This window comes from Fopius arisanus, unplaced genomic scaffold, assembly GCF_000806365.1.
Source record: "Fopius arisanus strain USDA-PBARC FA_bdor unplaced genomic scaffold, ASM80636v1 scaffold00029, whole genome shotgun sequence".
NCBI lineage: Eukaryota > Metazoa > Arthropoda > Insecta > Hymenoptera > Braconidae > Fopius > Fopius arisanus.
Window position 1 is genome coordinate 1011180 of NW_011887768.1, and position 17262 is coordinate 1028441.

At 37.6% G+C, this 17262-nt stretch overlaps 7 protein-coding genes across 9 annotated transcripts; 4 read left to right on the top strand and 3 right to left on the bottom strand.

Moving 5' to 3' along the window:
* Positions 1-894: 894 nt before the first annotated feature.
* On the top strand, positions 895-1889 carry mRpS28 (mitochondrial ribosomal protein S28). The gene is made up of 3 exons (XM_011302837.1): positions 895-1249; positions 1322-1443; positions 1656-1889. Exons 1-3 carry the CDS (start codon positions 995-997, stop codon positions 1807-1809), a joined length of 531 nt encoding a protein of 176 aa, XP_011301139.1. The 5' UTR covers positions 895-994; the 3' UTR covers positions 1810-1889.
* A 1258-nt stretch (positions 1890-3147) lies between these two features.
* On the bottom strand, positions 3148-7663 carry LOC105265379 (leucine-rich repeat and guanylate kinase domain-containing protein). Of its 3 annotated transcripts, XM_011302834.1 has the most exons (9): positions 7390-7663; positions 6978-7276; positions 6034-6812; positions 5420-5934; positions 5016-5300; positions 4778-4952; positions 3453-3578; positions 3307-3347; positions 3148-3238 (listed from the first exon to the last, which is right to left on the bottom strand). In XM_011302834.1, the coding sequence occupies exons 1-6, from the start codon at positions 7603-7605 to the stop codon at positions 4779-4781; spliced, it is 2268 nt and encodes a 755-aa protein (XP_011301136.1). In that variant the 5' UTR covers positions 7606-7663; the 3' UTR covers positions 3148-3238; positions 3307-3347; positions 3453-3578; position 4778. The 3 variants fall into 3 exon arrangements, with proteins under 3 accessions (XP_011301136.1, XP_011301135.1, XP_011301137.1); XM_011302833.1 differs by lacking the exon at positions 3148-3238 and having other exon boundaries at positions 3259-3347; XM_011302835.1 differs by lacking the exons at positions 3148-3238; positions 3307-3347; positions 3453-3578; positions 4778-4952 and having other exon boundaries at positions 5238-5319.
* LOC105265380 (zinc finger protein 665-like) lies at positions 3274-4732 on the top strand. Its single transcript, XM_011302836.1, has one exon. It carries the CDS (start codon positions 3297-3299, stop codon positions 4644-4646), a length of 1350 nt encoding a protein of 449 aa, XP_011301138.1. The 5' UTR covers positions 3274-3296; the 3' UTR covers positions 4647-4732.
* Positions 7664-7685: 22 nt separating the features above from the next.
* LOC105265383 (diamine acetyltransferase 2) lies at positions 7686-8910 on the bottom strand. Its single transcript, XM_011302838.1, has 5 exons — positions 8805-8910; positions 8582-8705; positions 8439-8490; positions 7970-8172; positions 7686-7897 (listed from the first exon to the last, which is right to left on the bottom strand). Exons 2-5 carry the CDS (start codon positions 8645-8647, stop codon positions 7742-7744), a joined length of 477 nt encoding a protein of 158 aa, XP_011301140.1. The 5' UTR covers positions 8648-8705; positions 8805-8910; the 3' UTR covers positions 7686-7741.
* A 37-nt stretch (positions 8911-8947) lies between these two features.
* Positions 8948-9901, top strand: LOC105265384 (uncharacterized). Its single transcript, XM_011302839.1, has 2 exons — positions 8948-9096; positions 9369-9901. Exons 1-2 carry the CDS (start codon positions 9060-9062, stop codon positions 9656-9658), a joined length of 327 nt encoding a protein of 108 aa, XP_011301141.1. The 5' UTR covers positions 8948-9059; the 3' UTR covers positions 9659-9901.
* Positions 9902-10382: 481 nt separating this feature from the next.
* CaBP1 (Protein disulfide-isomerase A6 homolog CaBP1) lies at positions 10383-12430 on the bottom strand. The gene is made up of 3 exons (XM_011302841.1): positions 12211-12430; positions 11089-12067; positions 10383-11002 (listed from the first exon to the last, which is right to left on the bottom strand). Exons 1-3 carry the CDS (start codon positions 12224-12226, stop codon positions 10684-10686), a joined length of 1314 nt encoding a protein of 437 aa, XP_011301143.1. The 5' UTR covers positions 12227-12430; the 3' UTR covers positions 10383-10683.
* A 168-nt stretch (positions 12431-12598) lies between these two features.
* Positions 12599-17071, top strand: LOC105265386 (ubiquitin carboxyl-terminal hydrolase CYLD). The gene is made up of 3 exons (XM_011302842.1): positions 12599-13836; positions 14322-15644; positions 15736-17071. The coding sequence occupies exons 1-3, from the start codon at positions 12912-12914 to the stop codon at positions 15924-15926; spliced, it is 2439 nt and encodes an 812-aa protein (XP_011301144.1). The 5' UTR covers positions 12599-12911; the 3' UTR covers positions 15927-17071.
* The last annotated feature ends 191 nt before the right edge of the window (positions 17072-17262 follow it).

The window sequence follows — 17262 nt, forward strand, 5'->3', positions numbered from 1 at the left end:
GCTCTTCGATTGTCATGTGCTCCTGATACTTTGACAAAAATTTCGAATTTTTCACTTTCAGTGAAAATTTCAGTGAAGAGCTCCTCGATTGTCATGTTCTCCTGATACTTTTACAAAAATTTCGAATTTTTCCCTTTCAGTGAAACTTTCAGTGAATAACTCCTTGATTGTTATGTTCCCCTGATACTTTTTCAAAAATTTCGAATTTTTCACTTTCAGTGAAAATTTCAGTGAATAGCTCCTCGATTGTTATGTTCCCCTGATACTTTTTCAAAAATTTCGAATTTTTCAATGGCGGTGAATACCTACTTAAAGAAAAAATTGGAATTATTAAAAAAAAAAATGAATGACGGCGGGCTTGAACCCGGGCCGTCGGCGTGATAGCCGAGCACGTTACCGCTAGGATAACGTAATATTACAATAATAAAATTTAATTAGTAGTATATATATTGCAAAAGTATCGTTTTAAAAAATTGCTAATTTTTCAATTTCACTAGATATCTTTCCGATTTTCAAATATTCACTTTATAAACGATATTTTCATTAATTAGCCATTAAGAAAAAATAAAAATTAGAATTATTTTGAAAAAAAAAAAATTAATGATGCTGGTATCGAACCGAAGCGATTCGCGTGCCAGTCAAGCGCGTTACCAATTAGACCAACGCGCTCATTATGAAATTATAATCTCATTAGTAGTATATCTTCAACACACTGAATTTTTTATCCATCTGAAATTCTACAAGATGTGACTTCCCCCTTCGCTCGTTCGACAATTGGCTAAATTTCATTGAAATAAATAAAAAACAAAAAGCATTTATATGGTGGCGCCCTCCCTCTCTTGTGGTGCAGTACTATAATGCCTCTGGGGTCACTCAAACCCCCAGAACTGCATCTATTTTAGTCAATGCTCTTTGGGGCAACCGATAGGTACACGAAATATTTTACATGTGTGTAATCGAACCTATGAGGATACCGGTCATACCGAAATAAATAATGCAGTCTTTGAGGAATATTTCCAAGTCTTTACTCCGGAGAAACCCAAGTCTCCTGACAAATCTTCGGTCATCCCCGAATTTGTGCAGCAAAGTGGGTGATGCAGAAGATACGGAAGTGGTGGGAGGAAAATCTGATGGTCATTTGAGTGGATTTGCTAAAGCTTTTGAGAAGTTCAATGCACCAGAACCAGAGGAAAAGCCTCAGCAGAGTCAGACATTCGCTAGTCTTCTCAGAAATTCCAAATTTATTGATGTGAGTTCAAAAAATTTATATTATATTATATTTAATTCTTCATTTTACATTTTTATTCACTGTTTTGTGCAGATGGGCGATCCAGAAGGGAAAATCGTGACTGGAAGAATATTTCAAGTGGTAGACGACGATTTGTACATCGATTTTGGATGGAAATTTCACTGCGTGTGCCCTAGACCCATAAAAAATTCCCAGTAAGAACGTCAGAGGCATCGCTGACCCAAAATACATTTTTATACATTGAAACCAAAATTTATTTGCGATTTTAGCAATCATTTTCAAGGAGTTATTGCCAATATCGTCTTATTTTTTGGTTTTTTTTGTAAATTTTTTGATATAGTCTTATGAATTTTTGCCAAAGTTTACTGAGAACATTTTTTATCGAGTTTTATTCTTTGTTTTTTAGAGAATTCGTTCGAGGAGCAACTGTGCGACTTCGAGTGAAGGATCTGGAGCTGTCAGCAAAATTTCTAGGGGCCCAAAAAGAGCTCACGATTTTGGAAGCCGACTGTGTCTTACTTGGATTAATAAATTCCCCAGCGAGACCAATTAGGCCATGAAATAATTATCGACATCATTACTCCTGATATGCTTTACAATTAATCACTTGTTGGATTGAATCAACTCATTGATTGTTCAATTTTTCATTTTTTATTAACATTTTCTGTTGTCACGCGAAATATATATCGATGTTTTAAGAAAAAAAAACATCAGTCGCGTCGATTAATGGTGAGGAATCCTCAGCGAGAAGTAAAAAAAAATTGAAATTTCTTCGTTCATTCTGTTGTCAAAATGGCTGCATAAAAAACATTCAAATACTTTCTGCGTTATGCAAATCGAAGGAATATACAAATTAAAATCAAGCTCATTGATCACAAATGTTTGAAGTTAACAAAAAAATGCAGAAGATCCATAGTAGCCCGGATTTTTGAGCTGAGCAAACCTCTCCGCCTCGGAAATCTGGAATTTCTCCTTAATTTGATGTTCATCTCACTTTTCTTCACAGTATAATGAATAAATTTTCTCCTTTCCGGATTTTCAGCTTTTACTACAGCTGTTGTGATCGTCTCTCGCCCTTCGAAAAGATCGTCCGTGTTTTTGAGGAACTCCTCTATGTTCTCTGGATTCTGGAATTTCCCTGGCAGCCAGAATGTCAGCTCCTTCAAGCCGTTGCAGAAATTTTTGAAGATTTTTGGGAGTTCAGATTGACTTGGGTGAACGATGAAACTCGCTCTCATCAAATATCGACCGCATCTTCTCAAAGCCGTTGCCAACTCGTCAAGAGTTAATTTAGTGTAATCGTCGGGGGGAATTCTATCATCATTGACAACACCCAATTCCCTCACACACCATTCCCTCAGCTCTGACCAGCCCTCGACACTAATTGCACGCCACCTCTTGCAAACTGGATTAAAATATTTTTAATTATTCCTCTAATTACTATTTGAGGTCTCTACACCTAGAGAACACAAAAAAAATTGATATTTTTACCTTTCTCCGCAGCTAATCTGTCACGAATTGACAGTCTCTTGAATATTTCACGTAAACAATCATTGGTTAACATTTCCACGAGACTATCATCAACCCCTCGAGAGCTGTTTGTCATTACAATAAATTGATTGCTGAAAGCAGTGAATCGTCGATTAAGGAAATGATAAACAGGAGATACCGAAATTATTTCGGATGAATATTGTACACACAGGAAAATTCGAAAACGCATCAACTATTTTTGAATTAAAAAATAAAATCGTGTACCACATGAACGATTTATTTGATTTCTTCAGAGTATTTAATTCGAAGAGATAATTTTCCTGTGTGTACCAGCGAAGATTTAGCTGTGACTGAGATTTATTTTCCTTACAACAACAAAGCCAGGTCAATAACCCAGTGAGTAAAATCGTAGTCTGTTTTACCAAGGTCAAACATCTGATGTGGAAACCGCGTGGTGTGGGGGATGAAAAGTGTTTACCATTGTCATAACCATTAACCCTGTGTCCGAAGAAATCCTTAAAACCCCTGAATTTTTGAGAGAAGAAATAAAATCGAGATGACCTCACCGACTTCCTCGGAGTTGATGTGTCTAGTGTGCAGAAGCTCCCTGGAAATATCATCATCAATAAATATTTTTTACACTTCATTACCCAGAAGTGGGGAGCTCTTGGCCAGTTTTGTTCTAGGCACAATTCGTCCCTCCGTTACTGACCTACAAAGTTCTTATTTGTGCCCACAATGTTACAATTTATTTCAAATGCTGGAGCAAGCCCAGTGCACCGTGACAAATATTCAGAATGAGATACTGAAGACTTATGCCTCAAATGACACCAGCCACCTGAAAAAAAATGAAATTCAACAAGAAGAAATCAGTGCCATTGATAATCATGTGTATTCAACACCTCAACCTCAAGATTTCGGAAGATTCAATCACGAAGATCATTTAACTGGCACAAACAATATTCCACCCGACGAGAGCCAAAGAGATTCGCAATCGAGCCTTAATCTACCAGAAATACCAAACAATTTACGAACTAATGGTTTCAGTTTGATTGAAGAATCTCCAAAGGACAATAGAAACCTTGAAGATAAAGAGAAATTGAAAAAGCCTGGGAGGAAATCCCTGGAGAAATCACCAAAGTATTCCTGTTCGATCTGCGATAAAAAATGGAAGACACCAGGGGAATTGAAGACTCACATCGTCTCGCACTCGTCTATTCGTCCGTACATGTGCGAAAAATGTGGACAAGCATATAAACATAAGCATGCCCTCAAGGTACATATTGGTATGCACAATGGAATTAATCCCTTCAAGTGCAGTTTTTGCGATAAGTGTTTCACCCAGAAAGGAGCACTCAGGAGACATTTGCCAATGCACACTGGAGAAATGCCGTATCAGTGTGACCTGTGTGGTAAAAGATTTATTCATCATACGTCTTACAATATGCATGTACTCTCGCATACGGGAAAAAAATCGTATCAATGTCACATTTGCAATGCAACATTGCTATCTACATCTCATTTGAAACGTCACATGAGAGTTCACACTGGAGAAAAGCCTTTCAGCTGTGATGTGTGTGGTAAACGATTTGCTGAGAGATATAATTTATGCGCTCATCAGAAAATTCACGACGCGGGGGAAAGAATGACAAATTGTTCAGAAATACATTCGTACAGGTGTGATCAATGTGATGAGATCTTGGATGCGAGAGAAGCTTTGGATAATCATGTTGAACAATATCATTTTGTATCTGTGACTCAACAGAATAATCTGAAGACTAGAAAATCAAACTGGCAGCAATTCAATTTAGATAGCAACAAAATAGCTACTCAGGATAATTATAAAGACCTCGATGTTATCATTAGGAACACCTACCAGGAGTCATTCAATGTAGAAACCATTTAGCCAACGGTTCATGTAAATTATACCCTCGAAATTGCAATTGTACAATATTTTTTTCAACTTTTAACGATTTGTATAATAAATTTTCTACTGGGAAATTCATTGCTGATTAAAAAATTCATTTTTCGATTTACCTTAGAGGGAGGGATGGTTTACTTCAATGAGGATGTCTTCAACGATCTTCGGGATGATCACTTCATTTCGATAGATTATATCAGGAATTCTACATTCTTTAAATTTGTCAATCACTTGTGTATTGATAAATTTTTCGAGGGAACGCAGGGCGCGGTGGAAGTCATCAGTAAAAACCTGAAATAGAAAATCTTAGGAGTGATTTATAGGAAGAATGAATTAATTAATCCGGTAGCTAACAGTAAGTGAATAAAATCCAGGATTTTTCAAGTGCCTATCGATGTACAAGTGTCTCGATCTCATCACCACGTCGACGTAAAAATTCATTAGATATTTCGTCTCATCAGTTCGTTGCAGACTCTCGAAAAATCGATAATGCGAATCATCACTTGATTCAGACATGGCATCAGGTGATTCTCCCTTTTCCTCGATGGCTTCGCGACGTTTCAGATATTTATTCATTCTCCGTTTCTTTTTTGACTCCTCGTCGTCTACGATTATATTTTTGTGCTCGTCCAAAATAATCTAAAATTGTTTATTACTCCTTGATAATCCCACGGTTTCAATTATTTAAAAATGAAATTATTTAAAAATGAAATTATTAAAAAATGAAATTATTTAAAAATGAAAAAGGGAATAATTACTTTCAAATCTGAAAAGGTTGACTGGAGAATATTTTCCTGTCTCTCGTCACTCCCTGGGTCGTTTTGAAATTGAATATGTTTCTCAGTAATAATTTCTTTGGCAGTTTTGGTGACTCTACCCAACATCATTCGACTCTGCAGAATAATGTCCATAGCAGTTGCTCCAGTGCCCTGGGGTCTCACGTAATTACAGTAATTGGGTAAATCCAGGTCTTGTATAATTTCACTTATAATCTGAGATACGAAGTTCTGCTTGCTAACTGCTGATTCGACATTACTTTCTCGCGACAATCTTCCAATCGTCAACGCCAATAAATTTTCCACACTGTCCTTAATCCAGGTGAATATTTTAAATTTATCCCTGATCCATTGCTCGTGAATTTCCTCATTATTCACCATTACAAGAATTATTTTTACGTTTGGATATCGATGCTTCAGTTGTATTGTTGCCCCCAAATCCATCTGAGTGATTCCGATTTTATTTTCCTTCCGCAAAATCCCGATTTCTTCAGCGTCTGTTGAATATTTAAAAAAATCATTGCATCAAAAATGAAAAACTGAAATATTTATTTCAAACTGCATTCGTAATAGTCTGTTAATTTATTTCCTCTTACGAAATCCATAACTATCTCCAACAAGTTCCTCCACCGTCAAAAATTCACCATTTCTTGCCATAGCATTAAAATTTTCTCTGTCAATAAATTTGTAAGCCCTGGCCTCTTCGTGAGCTGAAAATTCTCTGGTGGTGTAGCTCCTGCAGTACTTCACCTTGTCGGGCATTCTTTTAGCAATCCTGAGGCCCAAAATAATTTTTTTAACAGCCGAGGGACCACTCAGGACCACCAGGACAGGATCAGGCTGATCGTAAGGAATGACATTGTCATGAATTATCGGAGGAATCAAGTGTTCCAGGAGAATTAATCTGCTCAGGGCTTTGGACGCCAAGAGATCCACTGGGGGACTGAACTTCGCGAGTGCTGAAATTTTTTCAGAAACAGCAACTTCACATCCGTCAATGCACGTCAACGTCGGCATTGCGTGCAAAAGGACTTCTCTGTAGAATGGCCAGGTATTACAGGTATTTCCACGAAGGTCAATTTCCTCCAGGAACGCCCTGGCATTTGATACCCCGAGAAGATCCCCTATTTTATTATGCCCCAGGTCTATTATTCGGAGAGAGTAGAAAGCATTATGGAGGAAGAATAGCGAAGATATCTTGTTGTGATTCAGAATCAGAATCCGTAGCTTTCGGAGATTATCCAGACCTTCTCCAGGGGATGAGTGGAATTTTGCTATCCGGTTGAACTCCAGATTCAATTTTTCAATATTCAGGTCATCCAGGTTTCGAACACAATCGATTAAGTTGTGGGATAAATCCAAATACTTCAAATATCTGATGAGGTTATAAATTTTTCACGTCAAATTGGGGAAGTGAAATTAATTTTTGAATGAATTTTTGGTGGAGGAGAGAGATATCAACGTATTCATCTCATTTTATGAAATAATGAGTTAATTACTAGAGTTAATTATTATGACTCGTTGAGAGATGTTTTCATACTTTAGATTTTGTAATCCAGAAACTAATTCGATTGAATTATGCGAAAGATCCAAGTAAATGATGCTCCAGAATCCTGACATGTCGTGGATCGTCGTAATTTTGTTGTGAGACAGATTCATGTGGGTTAAATATAATGGAGGGGTGGACAATGTTGCAGACGTCAAATTATTGTGAGACACGTCCAGATGTGTGAGGTAAGGAAATTCCTCCAAAGGTGACAAGTCGTTTATATTGTTATAAGAGAGATTTAAATATTGCAGATATTTGTACTTTCGTAACTCCATTATATCCACGAGATTCTGTCGATCGAAATAAAGAGAGATTAATTAAGAGAGATAATTCTGAATGGTTGGAGGTATTTTACAAAATCCTGTCGAGATTTTTCACGGGAATGAGGTGAAAGTCAATTTACCAGACGACTTAAATTACACTTTGTCAAGGCATAACTGTCCTCGTACCGGCATTTGGCTAGAAGACTTAAACGATTTTCAATCATTCGATCTGATAAAAAACCCTCGATCTCCTCTGCCTCCCAAATATCGTTTGGCTCCTCCCAAAAATTTTCATCCAAAATACAATCTCCCCATTTGATCTCTGAAATTCCTCTTCCCTCTCCGATTATTTCCATTTTGTCACGCTGTTTTCATTTTGGAAATGATTTATAACAAATGAAAACAGATTTTCATTGAAAACTGTCATTTATGGAAGTTGAATTTCGATGGTTCTGAAATTAATTCAGTTTATTTATGAATACACATAATTTTTTAACTTTCTTTACTAGCATTTACATCCAATCGATAATGATGCCAGTCTTCTTTTTCTGTGATGTCAACTGCTCCCTTCTGCTTGTAAAAATTCGCCGCTGGGTTCCACTTCAATACCATGAAATCTAATCGACAACAATTCGTGGCTGCAGCTTCCTGGAAGATAAATCGATATTAATCTGGATCGATATGTCGTTTATCGTGCAAATCCGGGGGATGAATAACAACTTGAATGACTGCATCGAAGAGTAGAGAACCAATTCCGTGCCTTCGCTCGTCAGGAATCACATATAAATCCTCAAGGAACATAGATTTCCCGTCCCAAGTTGAATAAATAAAATAAACCAATCCATAACCTATTAATTTTTCATTTTTCTCAGCTACGAAACAGGAAAAAAGGGGATGATCACCAAACCCGTCCTTTTCTAAGACTGAAATAAATTCATTAATTTATGCGAATTACTTCTAATAATTACTATTCAATTTTACATTACACAACACTCAGGAATAGATTACATAAAATTAAACAAACAAATTCAATAAATCATTTTTTCTATTTTCTGAATAAAAATAATTTTCCCATGTGTGAAATTTATGTGTCGAGATTGACGTGTGTTATTCACTCATGTAATCCTTATCAGAAAATCGATGTATTAAATTTTGGTAGAGTAATTAAAATCGGATAATGTGTACTCACTGTCTGCTCCGATTTTTGGACCATCAGACATATTTTCAAAATCTGCAAGCTCCTGGAAATAAATCATTAAAATCGATTTTTTAGAGTTCCATTACGATTTTCATTAAAAAATTATTTGCAATAAAAAATTAAAGAGGTCATACCTGAATTAATTTTCTTATTCCTTCACAGTCATTTCGTACTGCTCGGCGTACATTAATTCCATTCATAATTAAAAAATTCGTTGTTATTATTTAATTGTCCTACAAAAAACAACTCATTCGAGGCCTAGGAATAAACAAAGGGATTAGTATTAACAGAATGTTGTTATAACAAATTAAATTTCAAATTTGCAATAAAAATGTCACAAGGTCGTAAAAATACCACCTGTTGCAATCCGGTCCGAGTAATCACTGCGAGTGTTTCGTAATTCAATCCAATCAGGACTGATTAGGAAGAGCCGAATCACTGGATCCCACATAGTGTTAAAATATAGTGAAGAGCACATGGTATAGTATGGTCATTCAGAAGAGGGATGCCAAGCGGCTCTGTCAAAATAAAAAGAAGCGTCCCATCGCACTGAACAACTCCAAATTTAATTTTTTATTCCCAATTCATAAACACTGCGAATAATTTATCAGGATGAAAGCACTAGTCCTACTCATTATCACAGCTCTACGTAAGTTTATTCATTACTTACAATAATTTTATTAATTTGAACAAAAAACATTACATTTTTTGGAATAAAAAAATATCGAGTGGTGGGGGTTATTTTTTATACACGTGTCTTAATTCCCAATTTCACAGGAAAATTTAATTCCATTCTAGAAATTCGATTTTTTTATTCAAACTCAATTAAACAACATTGGGAACAATTTATTAAACTGCAGGATCGCCTTTAATAATTGTGCAATTTTAAATTAAAATCTGGGAAATTTTCTATTTGTGAAGTGATTGTGCAGTCAGAGGCTGGATTCAATGCCAGGATGGCGAGCTACAGGGACCGATCTCAAAGAGCTAGTTATCCTCAAATGAGTAATACCCAGGAGAAACCGAAAAATCTGCAATCACCATCCGAGAATGTGAGGAGAGGCAGTACCCTCTCGGCATGGGGGATCATCGGATTAATCCTTGCAGGAATAATCATCACGACGACCGGTTACTATGCATTTGTCTTTTACCCCTATCTCTGTAAAAAAGAGCGTAATTACGACATGATCGAGCTGACAAATGTCGTCTGATTGTTTAGGCCTTAAAAAATATATATTAATATTCAATTGACACCGGTGAGTCCCCGGGGGAGACAATTATATTTTATAACATCAAATAGAAATTCATTCGAATTTTACAATTTTATGATCAGACTGAAATAAATCATGAGTATTTTTTCATCAGTACTGCAGACAATATTCGCCATTACGGACAGTGCAGTGTATTTTTTACAACATTTATTATTCAATAAAAAAACAATTTACATTTGATAATGGGGGTTTCTGATATATTTTTTTTTTTTTGGTGCGAGATCAGTTGGTGATGCATGAATAGATCATGAATCTCTCAGGACTGATTTATTGCGATTCACCACTTCCCTGTTAATTGCATGATTGCCCTGCAGCAAAGAACGCAATGACATCAATTCAACGAGTACTAGATCGACTACTAAAATTAACTGCAGTTCTTTGGTGATGATATGTTGGTCGATTATTTTTTTTACAAAAAATTTCACAATCTATTTTTTTCACTTCTACACACATATTCTACAATATTCGTGAGTCTCACTCTCTCGAGATGATAAATTCGTAACAGTTGTTGCGTTTTTATTTTAACAATTGGACAACTTTTATTCAACGAAGTGATCTAGGAAGATTAAAATTAATTCAATCCTAATTTTTCCGCGATTAAAATTGAGTTTCTCATAAAAAATGTTGAAGAGTTGAGTAAAGAAATCATAGAAAAGTAAATGAATCATGTAGAAATTATTGTATTTATTTTCATAATAATATATCATCCTGATTCTTCAATATCCGTGTGGATTATAGAAAAATTACACAGTCCATTCACACCTTGATAATTATTCATGATTAAAATGTTTCAAAAAATAAAAATCAGGTTGAGCTTCAATTCTCCGTCTTTCTTTATATAAAAAATTCATATGGAATGACGTTTGGAAAAAAAAACCATGTATGATTTACAAATGCGTTGGAAGAGAATTGACAATGTGGTACATGACTCATTCTTCGAAGCTCTCATCACAAAGATTTTTTATCTAGAGTTCATCCTTCTCATCTAAATCAACATCACTGAGATCGATGTCTTCCTCCTGTGGAGGTACACCGTCCTTGCCATCCCAGGCTTCAGTTTCACGGATCTTTGGAAGTTCAGCACCTTTGACTGGCGCTGTGCCACCCCTACCATAGCTGAGATTCCTCAGGAATTCGTTGATTCCGTCATATGAGAAACTCCCCCTCAGGAGTGAATATTTAAGTTTCTTAGCATTGATAACAGCAAGGGCTGGATAACCGAAACCACCAATTTCCAGGGCTTCCTCTACATCTGGTTGTGCTCCAGCTTCAGCCCACACCCATCTGTAATTAATCACATATTTGTAATTAATAAATAATTCAACGCCAAGTGGAATCGATATTTCGTAAATATATTAATAAATTCTCACCCCCAGTCTTTCTGCTTGAATTTGTCTGCCAATTTTTGTAAAGTACTGATGTAACCATTCCTGCAATCAGACTGACAATCAAGAATATTTGGTAAAACAGAAACAACGCAGAGTTGTTTTCCATCACAAGCGTCCTTGGACGATTGTTTTCCAACGAGTTGGATAACCTCTGGTGCTGGGACGTTCTGTGACCATTTATCGAGTGCCCAGCTAACAATAGCCGGTGATGTTCTTCCACCATCGTATTCAGCGGCTGAATCAGTGTCCTTGGAACCAGGTGCGAAGTACTTGATCGTGGGATATCCCCTGATACCATATTCACTGGCCTTGGAAGTGTGAACTGTAGCATCAAGTGCTCCCAGTTTAACTTTTCCCTTTAATTCTGTAGCAGCTGATGCCCACTCTGGTGCCAAATTCTTGCAGTGCCCACACCAGGGAGCGAAGAACTCCACGAGCCACATGTCATCGGATCCCAGAACCAATTTGTCAAAATTATCATCGGTCAGTTCAATAACATCGTCGGAATCCTTTGATCTCTTGGAGTCTGACGAGCCTCCACCACTGCTGCTGCTGCTCTTTTTGCCATTCAGAGCTGATTTCACCTTGGCCTTGGCAGCGCTCAGGGCTGCATCAACTAGATCTGATGCCGTTCTAGCACCATTGTAATCCTCCGGCTTGTTCTTGTTTCCACCGAAAATTTTGATTGTTGGGAAGCCACGAACTCCAAACCTGGAGCCCAGAGATTTGTGCTCGTCGGCATCTACTGCCCCCAACTTGACAACACCCTTCAATGCTGTTGCAGCTTTATCATACTCAGCAGTAAGTGCCTGGCAGTGTCCACACCAGGGTGCAAAGAACTCTACAATCCACACATGATCGCTGTTTGTCACAAGTTTATCAAAATTACTGGGGTTCAACTGCACAACATCTGAGGTCGACGAATACAAACAATTTGCCCCAACAGTGAGTAATAAAAGGCCTGGAAAAAAAAATCAAAGACGTGAGGGCTTCAAAAAATGACGAAAACATTTGTGGGAAAACAAATGTGAGAATGTTTGGAAACCGGTGAAGCCGGTTAATTTTTTTTTGTAAATAAAAGATGAAGCAGTCGGAGGTACTCGCCTAGAAGAACCTTCATGGCTTCTGCTTCGCTGACGATTGTCGTTCGAGGGTTTCAGTCGAATGATTAAAACAAACTAACAAATGCACTTATTTTTGACCGGTTATGGGACTTGAGAAGTTGCTCGCCTCCAGACTACGGTCACTTTTTCGTGGATCTTCCGGATTGGTCCACGCAAAAGGGAGAATCAATGGTATCAGACACCCACGCCGCCACTGGTCATTGCCCATAATGCTGTTAGATTCTCCCAAAAATGGACGAATCCCGATGAAAAGTTCAACAGTTGGCCGATTCTCATTGGTCCAACTCTCGGCAATTATCGAGCACACTCGGGGTGCATCAGTACAGGAAATTTTCTTTCAAATGAAATATTTGAGAGGCAAACCACCAGGCAACGTAGGCATTCCCTTTACCAACTAACCAACTCCTATTTTTGCATATGTCCGTAAAAAGAAACCAAAATACAGCACGAGGAGACAGGTCTGTCAGATGAGTGTCATTCGAGCGTGATTGAATCACTCCCAAGATAGGGCCTCCAAACGCCAATGAATTCTGAAAAAATCGTTACACGTTATGATTATCGAATGGACGTGCATGGCCGAAAGGCGTGAAGCGTTGCTGCAGTGTAAAATTATAAAAAGTGAAACAATGGAGCTTTGGATCCCGACAGAGTCAAAAAATCATTGAGGCAAATACATGAGACATGGAGAAGTGGCAAAACGAGGATGGCAAGGGCTCAGCCCTTTCCTGTCACTACATAGCGAGAAAAAATACAATTCTCAACAGAAGATCAGGTGCTTGTGATGTCAATGTCATTTGTCTGAAACTTGGAATGCTCGTGGAAGCCAATGAATTGTTGCATGATGGATCCCTCAGGATTAAAGTCAACAATCCAAACAATGAAGAGGTCTGGAAGAAGACGGAGTGGCTCTGCCATAAGTTCGATCTTATACCTGTGCCCTGCCTCGTCTGGCACTTTTTGGCAGCTGTTCCAGTGCCCCAGGACCGAGTACGACTTGCCAGTGACAGTGATTTTTGCAAGGAGGCTAACAATCTGAAGGAAAATGGAAAAGTTTATTATCATCCTCCGACAAATCCTGATGCCAAGTTCAAGGCTGTCATCAAGTACATTGGACAAGTCACAGAACTAGGTCCAGGCTTCTATTTTGGTCTTGAGATATTGGATCACTGCGACAGTTTATCCACCCCCATCCTAGCGAGGAAGTACTTCGCAGGGCAGTCAGGAACAGGTCTTTTCACTAATTTAAGCTGCATCGTACCAATAAAATCGGATCCCCACGAACCGATCGATGCTAAATCCCCTCGACAGGACATAGAGGCCTCACTGTCAAAGCAACTCGATGGTTTTTTGAACAGCACAACAAATCATTCAAACAACCACTCAAATCATACAAACGGAAAGAGAATAACCACCGACTCGAATTTAATAAACAAAGAACACCAGACGAAGTTCGATGACAGTAATAACAACAATGGTGATGCAACCGTGCGCCTCAACGATGCTCTAGTCCCCAAAATCGTTCATCAATCGACAAAATCGAAAATTCTCTCCAACGACGCAACGAGTTTGAGCAAAAATCTGCCCACATACGACTTCTGTCCATTCGGTTTGTAAACATACTCTCGATATATCATGATAACATTATTTGTTATTTCATTATTTGTTAATGCTTTCATGAGCGGTTAAATCGGTGTTGATGGGAGAACTTGTGGATGTTACCTAATAATAAACTTCCTTACTTCTAAAATAGACTGGTGGCGTGCCTCGGACGGTTCAATCACGCTTGCTCCATTCAAATATTTTATTATTCGATTACTATTGTCTTTCGACCAAACATCATGGCAACAACTTTGTTAAACATTCCGCTTTTTGTACTTGAACATAAATGGAGTAGTGATATTGAGTCAAATGTGTCTAGTGATGTGCCAGATGATTTTGCTCGGTTGAATTTAGATTCACGAAGTAAGATTTTTTTTTCGGTTCACTAATCGATGATTGGGTGGACTCATTCTATTTGAGATCTTTTAAATTTTTTTTTGAAAATATTTTCTGATTATGATTCGGGGGATTTTAATTGTTTGGTTTTTTTAGAGGAACTTCTGGATAAAGAGGAGAGCAGTAAAGGTGTTAGGAAGGAGAATGGAGAGAAGCTACACGTGGGAATGGCAGTTGAGGTTGGTCTAGCTGGTGAAATTCGGTATGGGGTGATTCGTTGGATTGGAAATTTAGCGGGATTGACACCTGGAAAAGTTATGGCAGCCGTTGAGTTGGAGGATGGACAACATCCACAGGGGACAGATGGTACATACAATGACGTCAGATACTTTCACTGCAGACCAAAGAGAGCCATATTTACTGATATCAGGCAGTGCCAGCAGTACAACATGATATCTGGAGATGATCAGCTAGTGAAGATGAACGGTGAGGACCTGGATAAGACTGAAAATTGCGTGATAACTGGTATGGTGAGACCAATCTGCGTGAAAGGAGACTTGAAGACAATTTGTGGAAAGTACAGAGGGATCCAGGGTCATCACAATTCTTGTTACCTCGATGCAACACTCTTCAGCATGTTTGCATTCACCAGTGTCTTCGATAATCTCCTGTTTAGACCTCCGAGTGAGAAAGACTGTCCCCAGTATGAAGAGGTGCAGCGAGTGCTTCGAGAGGAAATAGTCAATCCGTTGAGGAAAAATATGTTCGTCCAGGCGAACAGAGTCATGAAGCTGCGAACGTTGCTTGAAAAATTGTCCTCTATTTCTGGTCTCACCAGTGAAGAGAAGGATCCTGAAGAGTTTCTCACATCACTCGTCGCTCAAATTCTCAATGCAGAACCCTTTCTCAAACTCAGCTCTGGTCAGGATGCCTATCACTATCAGCTTTTCGTGGAGAAGGATGATCAGTTGAATCTACCAACGGTCCAGCAACTCCTGGAGCAAAGTTTCCTGACGAGCAATATCAGGCTTAAGGAGGTACCCTCTTGTCTCATTATTCAGATGCCGAGGTTTGGAAAGTCCTTCAAAATGTACCCAAAAATTCAACCAACTCTTCTGCTAGATGTCACTGATATTATTGAGGACTCCCCCAGGCAATGCACAGTTTGTGGTAAATTAGCTGAGTTTGAGTGCAAGGAGTGTTATGGACAGTGCGGAATGGGACTCGAAAGCATAGCTTTTTGTTTACCATGTTTGGATCAGGCTCATCGACACGAGAGGAGAACGAATCATGATCCCAAGGAGCTCAGCGTACCCACGGAGTTTCAAATTCTCCAAGAGCATTGTCCTGTACCGAGGCTCTACCTGGAGTTATCTGCCGTCGTTTGCATTGAAACTTCACATTATGTTTCATTCGTCAAATGCGGCTCAGGATCTGAGGCACCTTGGTGCTTCTTTGATTCTATGGCTGATCGAAAAGGTAATTCTCCCCTTTTCAAAATTCATTATTACGATCGATTTTTTTCATTCGTCTCATGTGACAATTATTTTTTGTTTTATCTCTGTTATAGGAGAACAAAATGGATATAATATTCCGGAGATGGTTCCCTGTCCAGATTTTCCGTATTGGTTGAGTGAGGAGGGCTCGAATTACCTTTCAGAATTGACAGATGACCGACAACTCCCCGAGCACGCGAAAAGACTCCTCTGCGATGGATACATGTGCATGTATCAGTCCCCAGACGTAATGATGTACAAGTAACTAATGTAGGTGAGGCAAGTGCATAATTAGCCTAAAAATAATTACCACAGAAAAAGCAAAAAACTGCAGGACTGTTCGAATTAATTTCAAGAGTGATTATATTTCTACGTTTTTTTTTTGCGTTTCCTCTTTCAGTATGAATGGATAATTCGCACCATGAATTTTTTATTTATAATTTTTATTTTACACTGAGACATTCGTGTAGTGGTGTTATCTTATTTGAATTAAAAAATAATGCATAAAGAATGATAAAGTCATGTTCTGTTGATTCAATTGGACTTTCGTCATTTCCTGTCACTTATTTTTTTTTACTTTTCTCATTAATTATTCTTTCTTCCTCGTTATTTATTCTCAAGTCGAAGAATAATTTCACTGTCGTCTCTCTTCCACGGATTAAACTCAAACCTCATAATTTCTATTGCCAGAAATAACATTTATGATGATTGATAGATTTTTATTGCAATTGTAAAAACTTCTTAATCTACTTGCTAAAGTAATTTTTATTTGATTCTCAGTAGGCATTGGCCAACTCATCTACAATCGGGTCATACGATACTATTTAAAGAGTTTAACGTTAAGAAAATCTAGAGCGAAGAAAAGAATAAACAATTGCATTCAATACTATTCAGTGCGTAAAACCATGTGATTTCCATGTACGGTATGAAGTACATGAGCCATATCAGTCATTATTTGTGCCCATACCAACAATTCTGGGTTGTTTACCTTCAACTACATCGAGAATATAGAAATAATTGTAACGAGATTACCATTTTCATGAACTTCTATTATTAAACTAATAATTCATTTCAATTTCGCAATTATTTTCATTCTCATCTGCACATGTTCATTTTATCAATCATGCTGACTCATCGGAAGCTGCATTAATATGTAATAATGGATACAATTATTTCATAGGAGGAACAGACTAATTATCGAGACGAAATTTCAATATATAATAAACAATAATTGATTAATTCACTATCCGAGAAAAGGAGAAATGAAAAAAAAAAAAAAATGAGATCGAAAATGTCAAAAGACGATTGGATAATACACCGTGCCGTAATATGTGGATCTTCGACATGATTAGAGGAACAATAATGATCTTGTCAGCTGTAAAGTGGTGAAATATAATTGTGAATGATATACATAAAAATATATATATTATTCACATGAAAATTCAGTTTTCCCTTACGATAGTCTGACGTTCAAGACAGAAAAAAAAATCAAGCATTTTCTGAAAAAATTGAATATCTAGAGAATACTCTTTGAGATATTTTTTTGTAAAATTTCGTTCTAAAGACGAATAAAAAACAGAATATCGACTTTTTATATATGA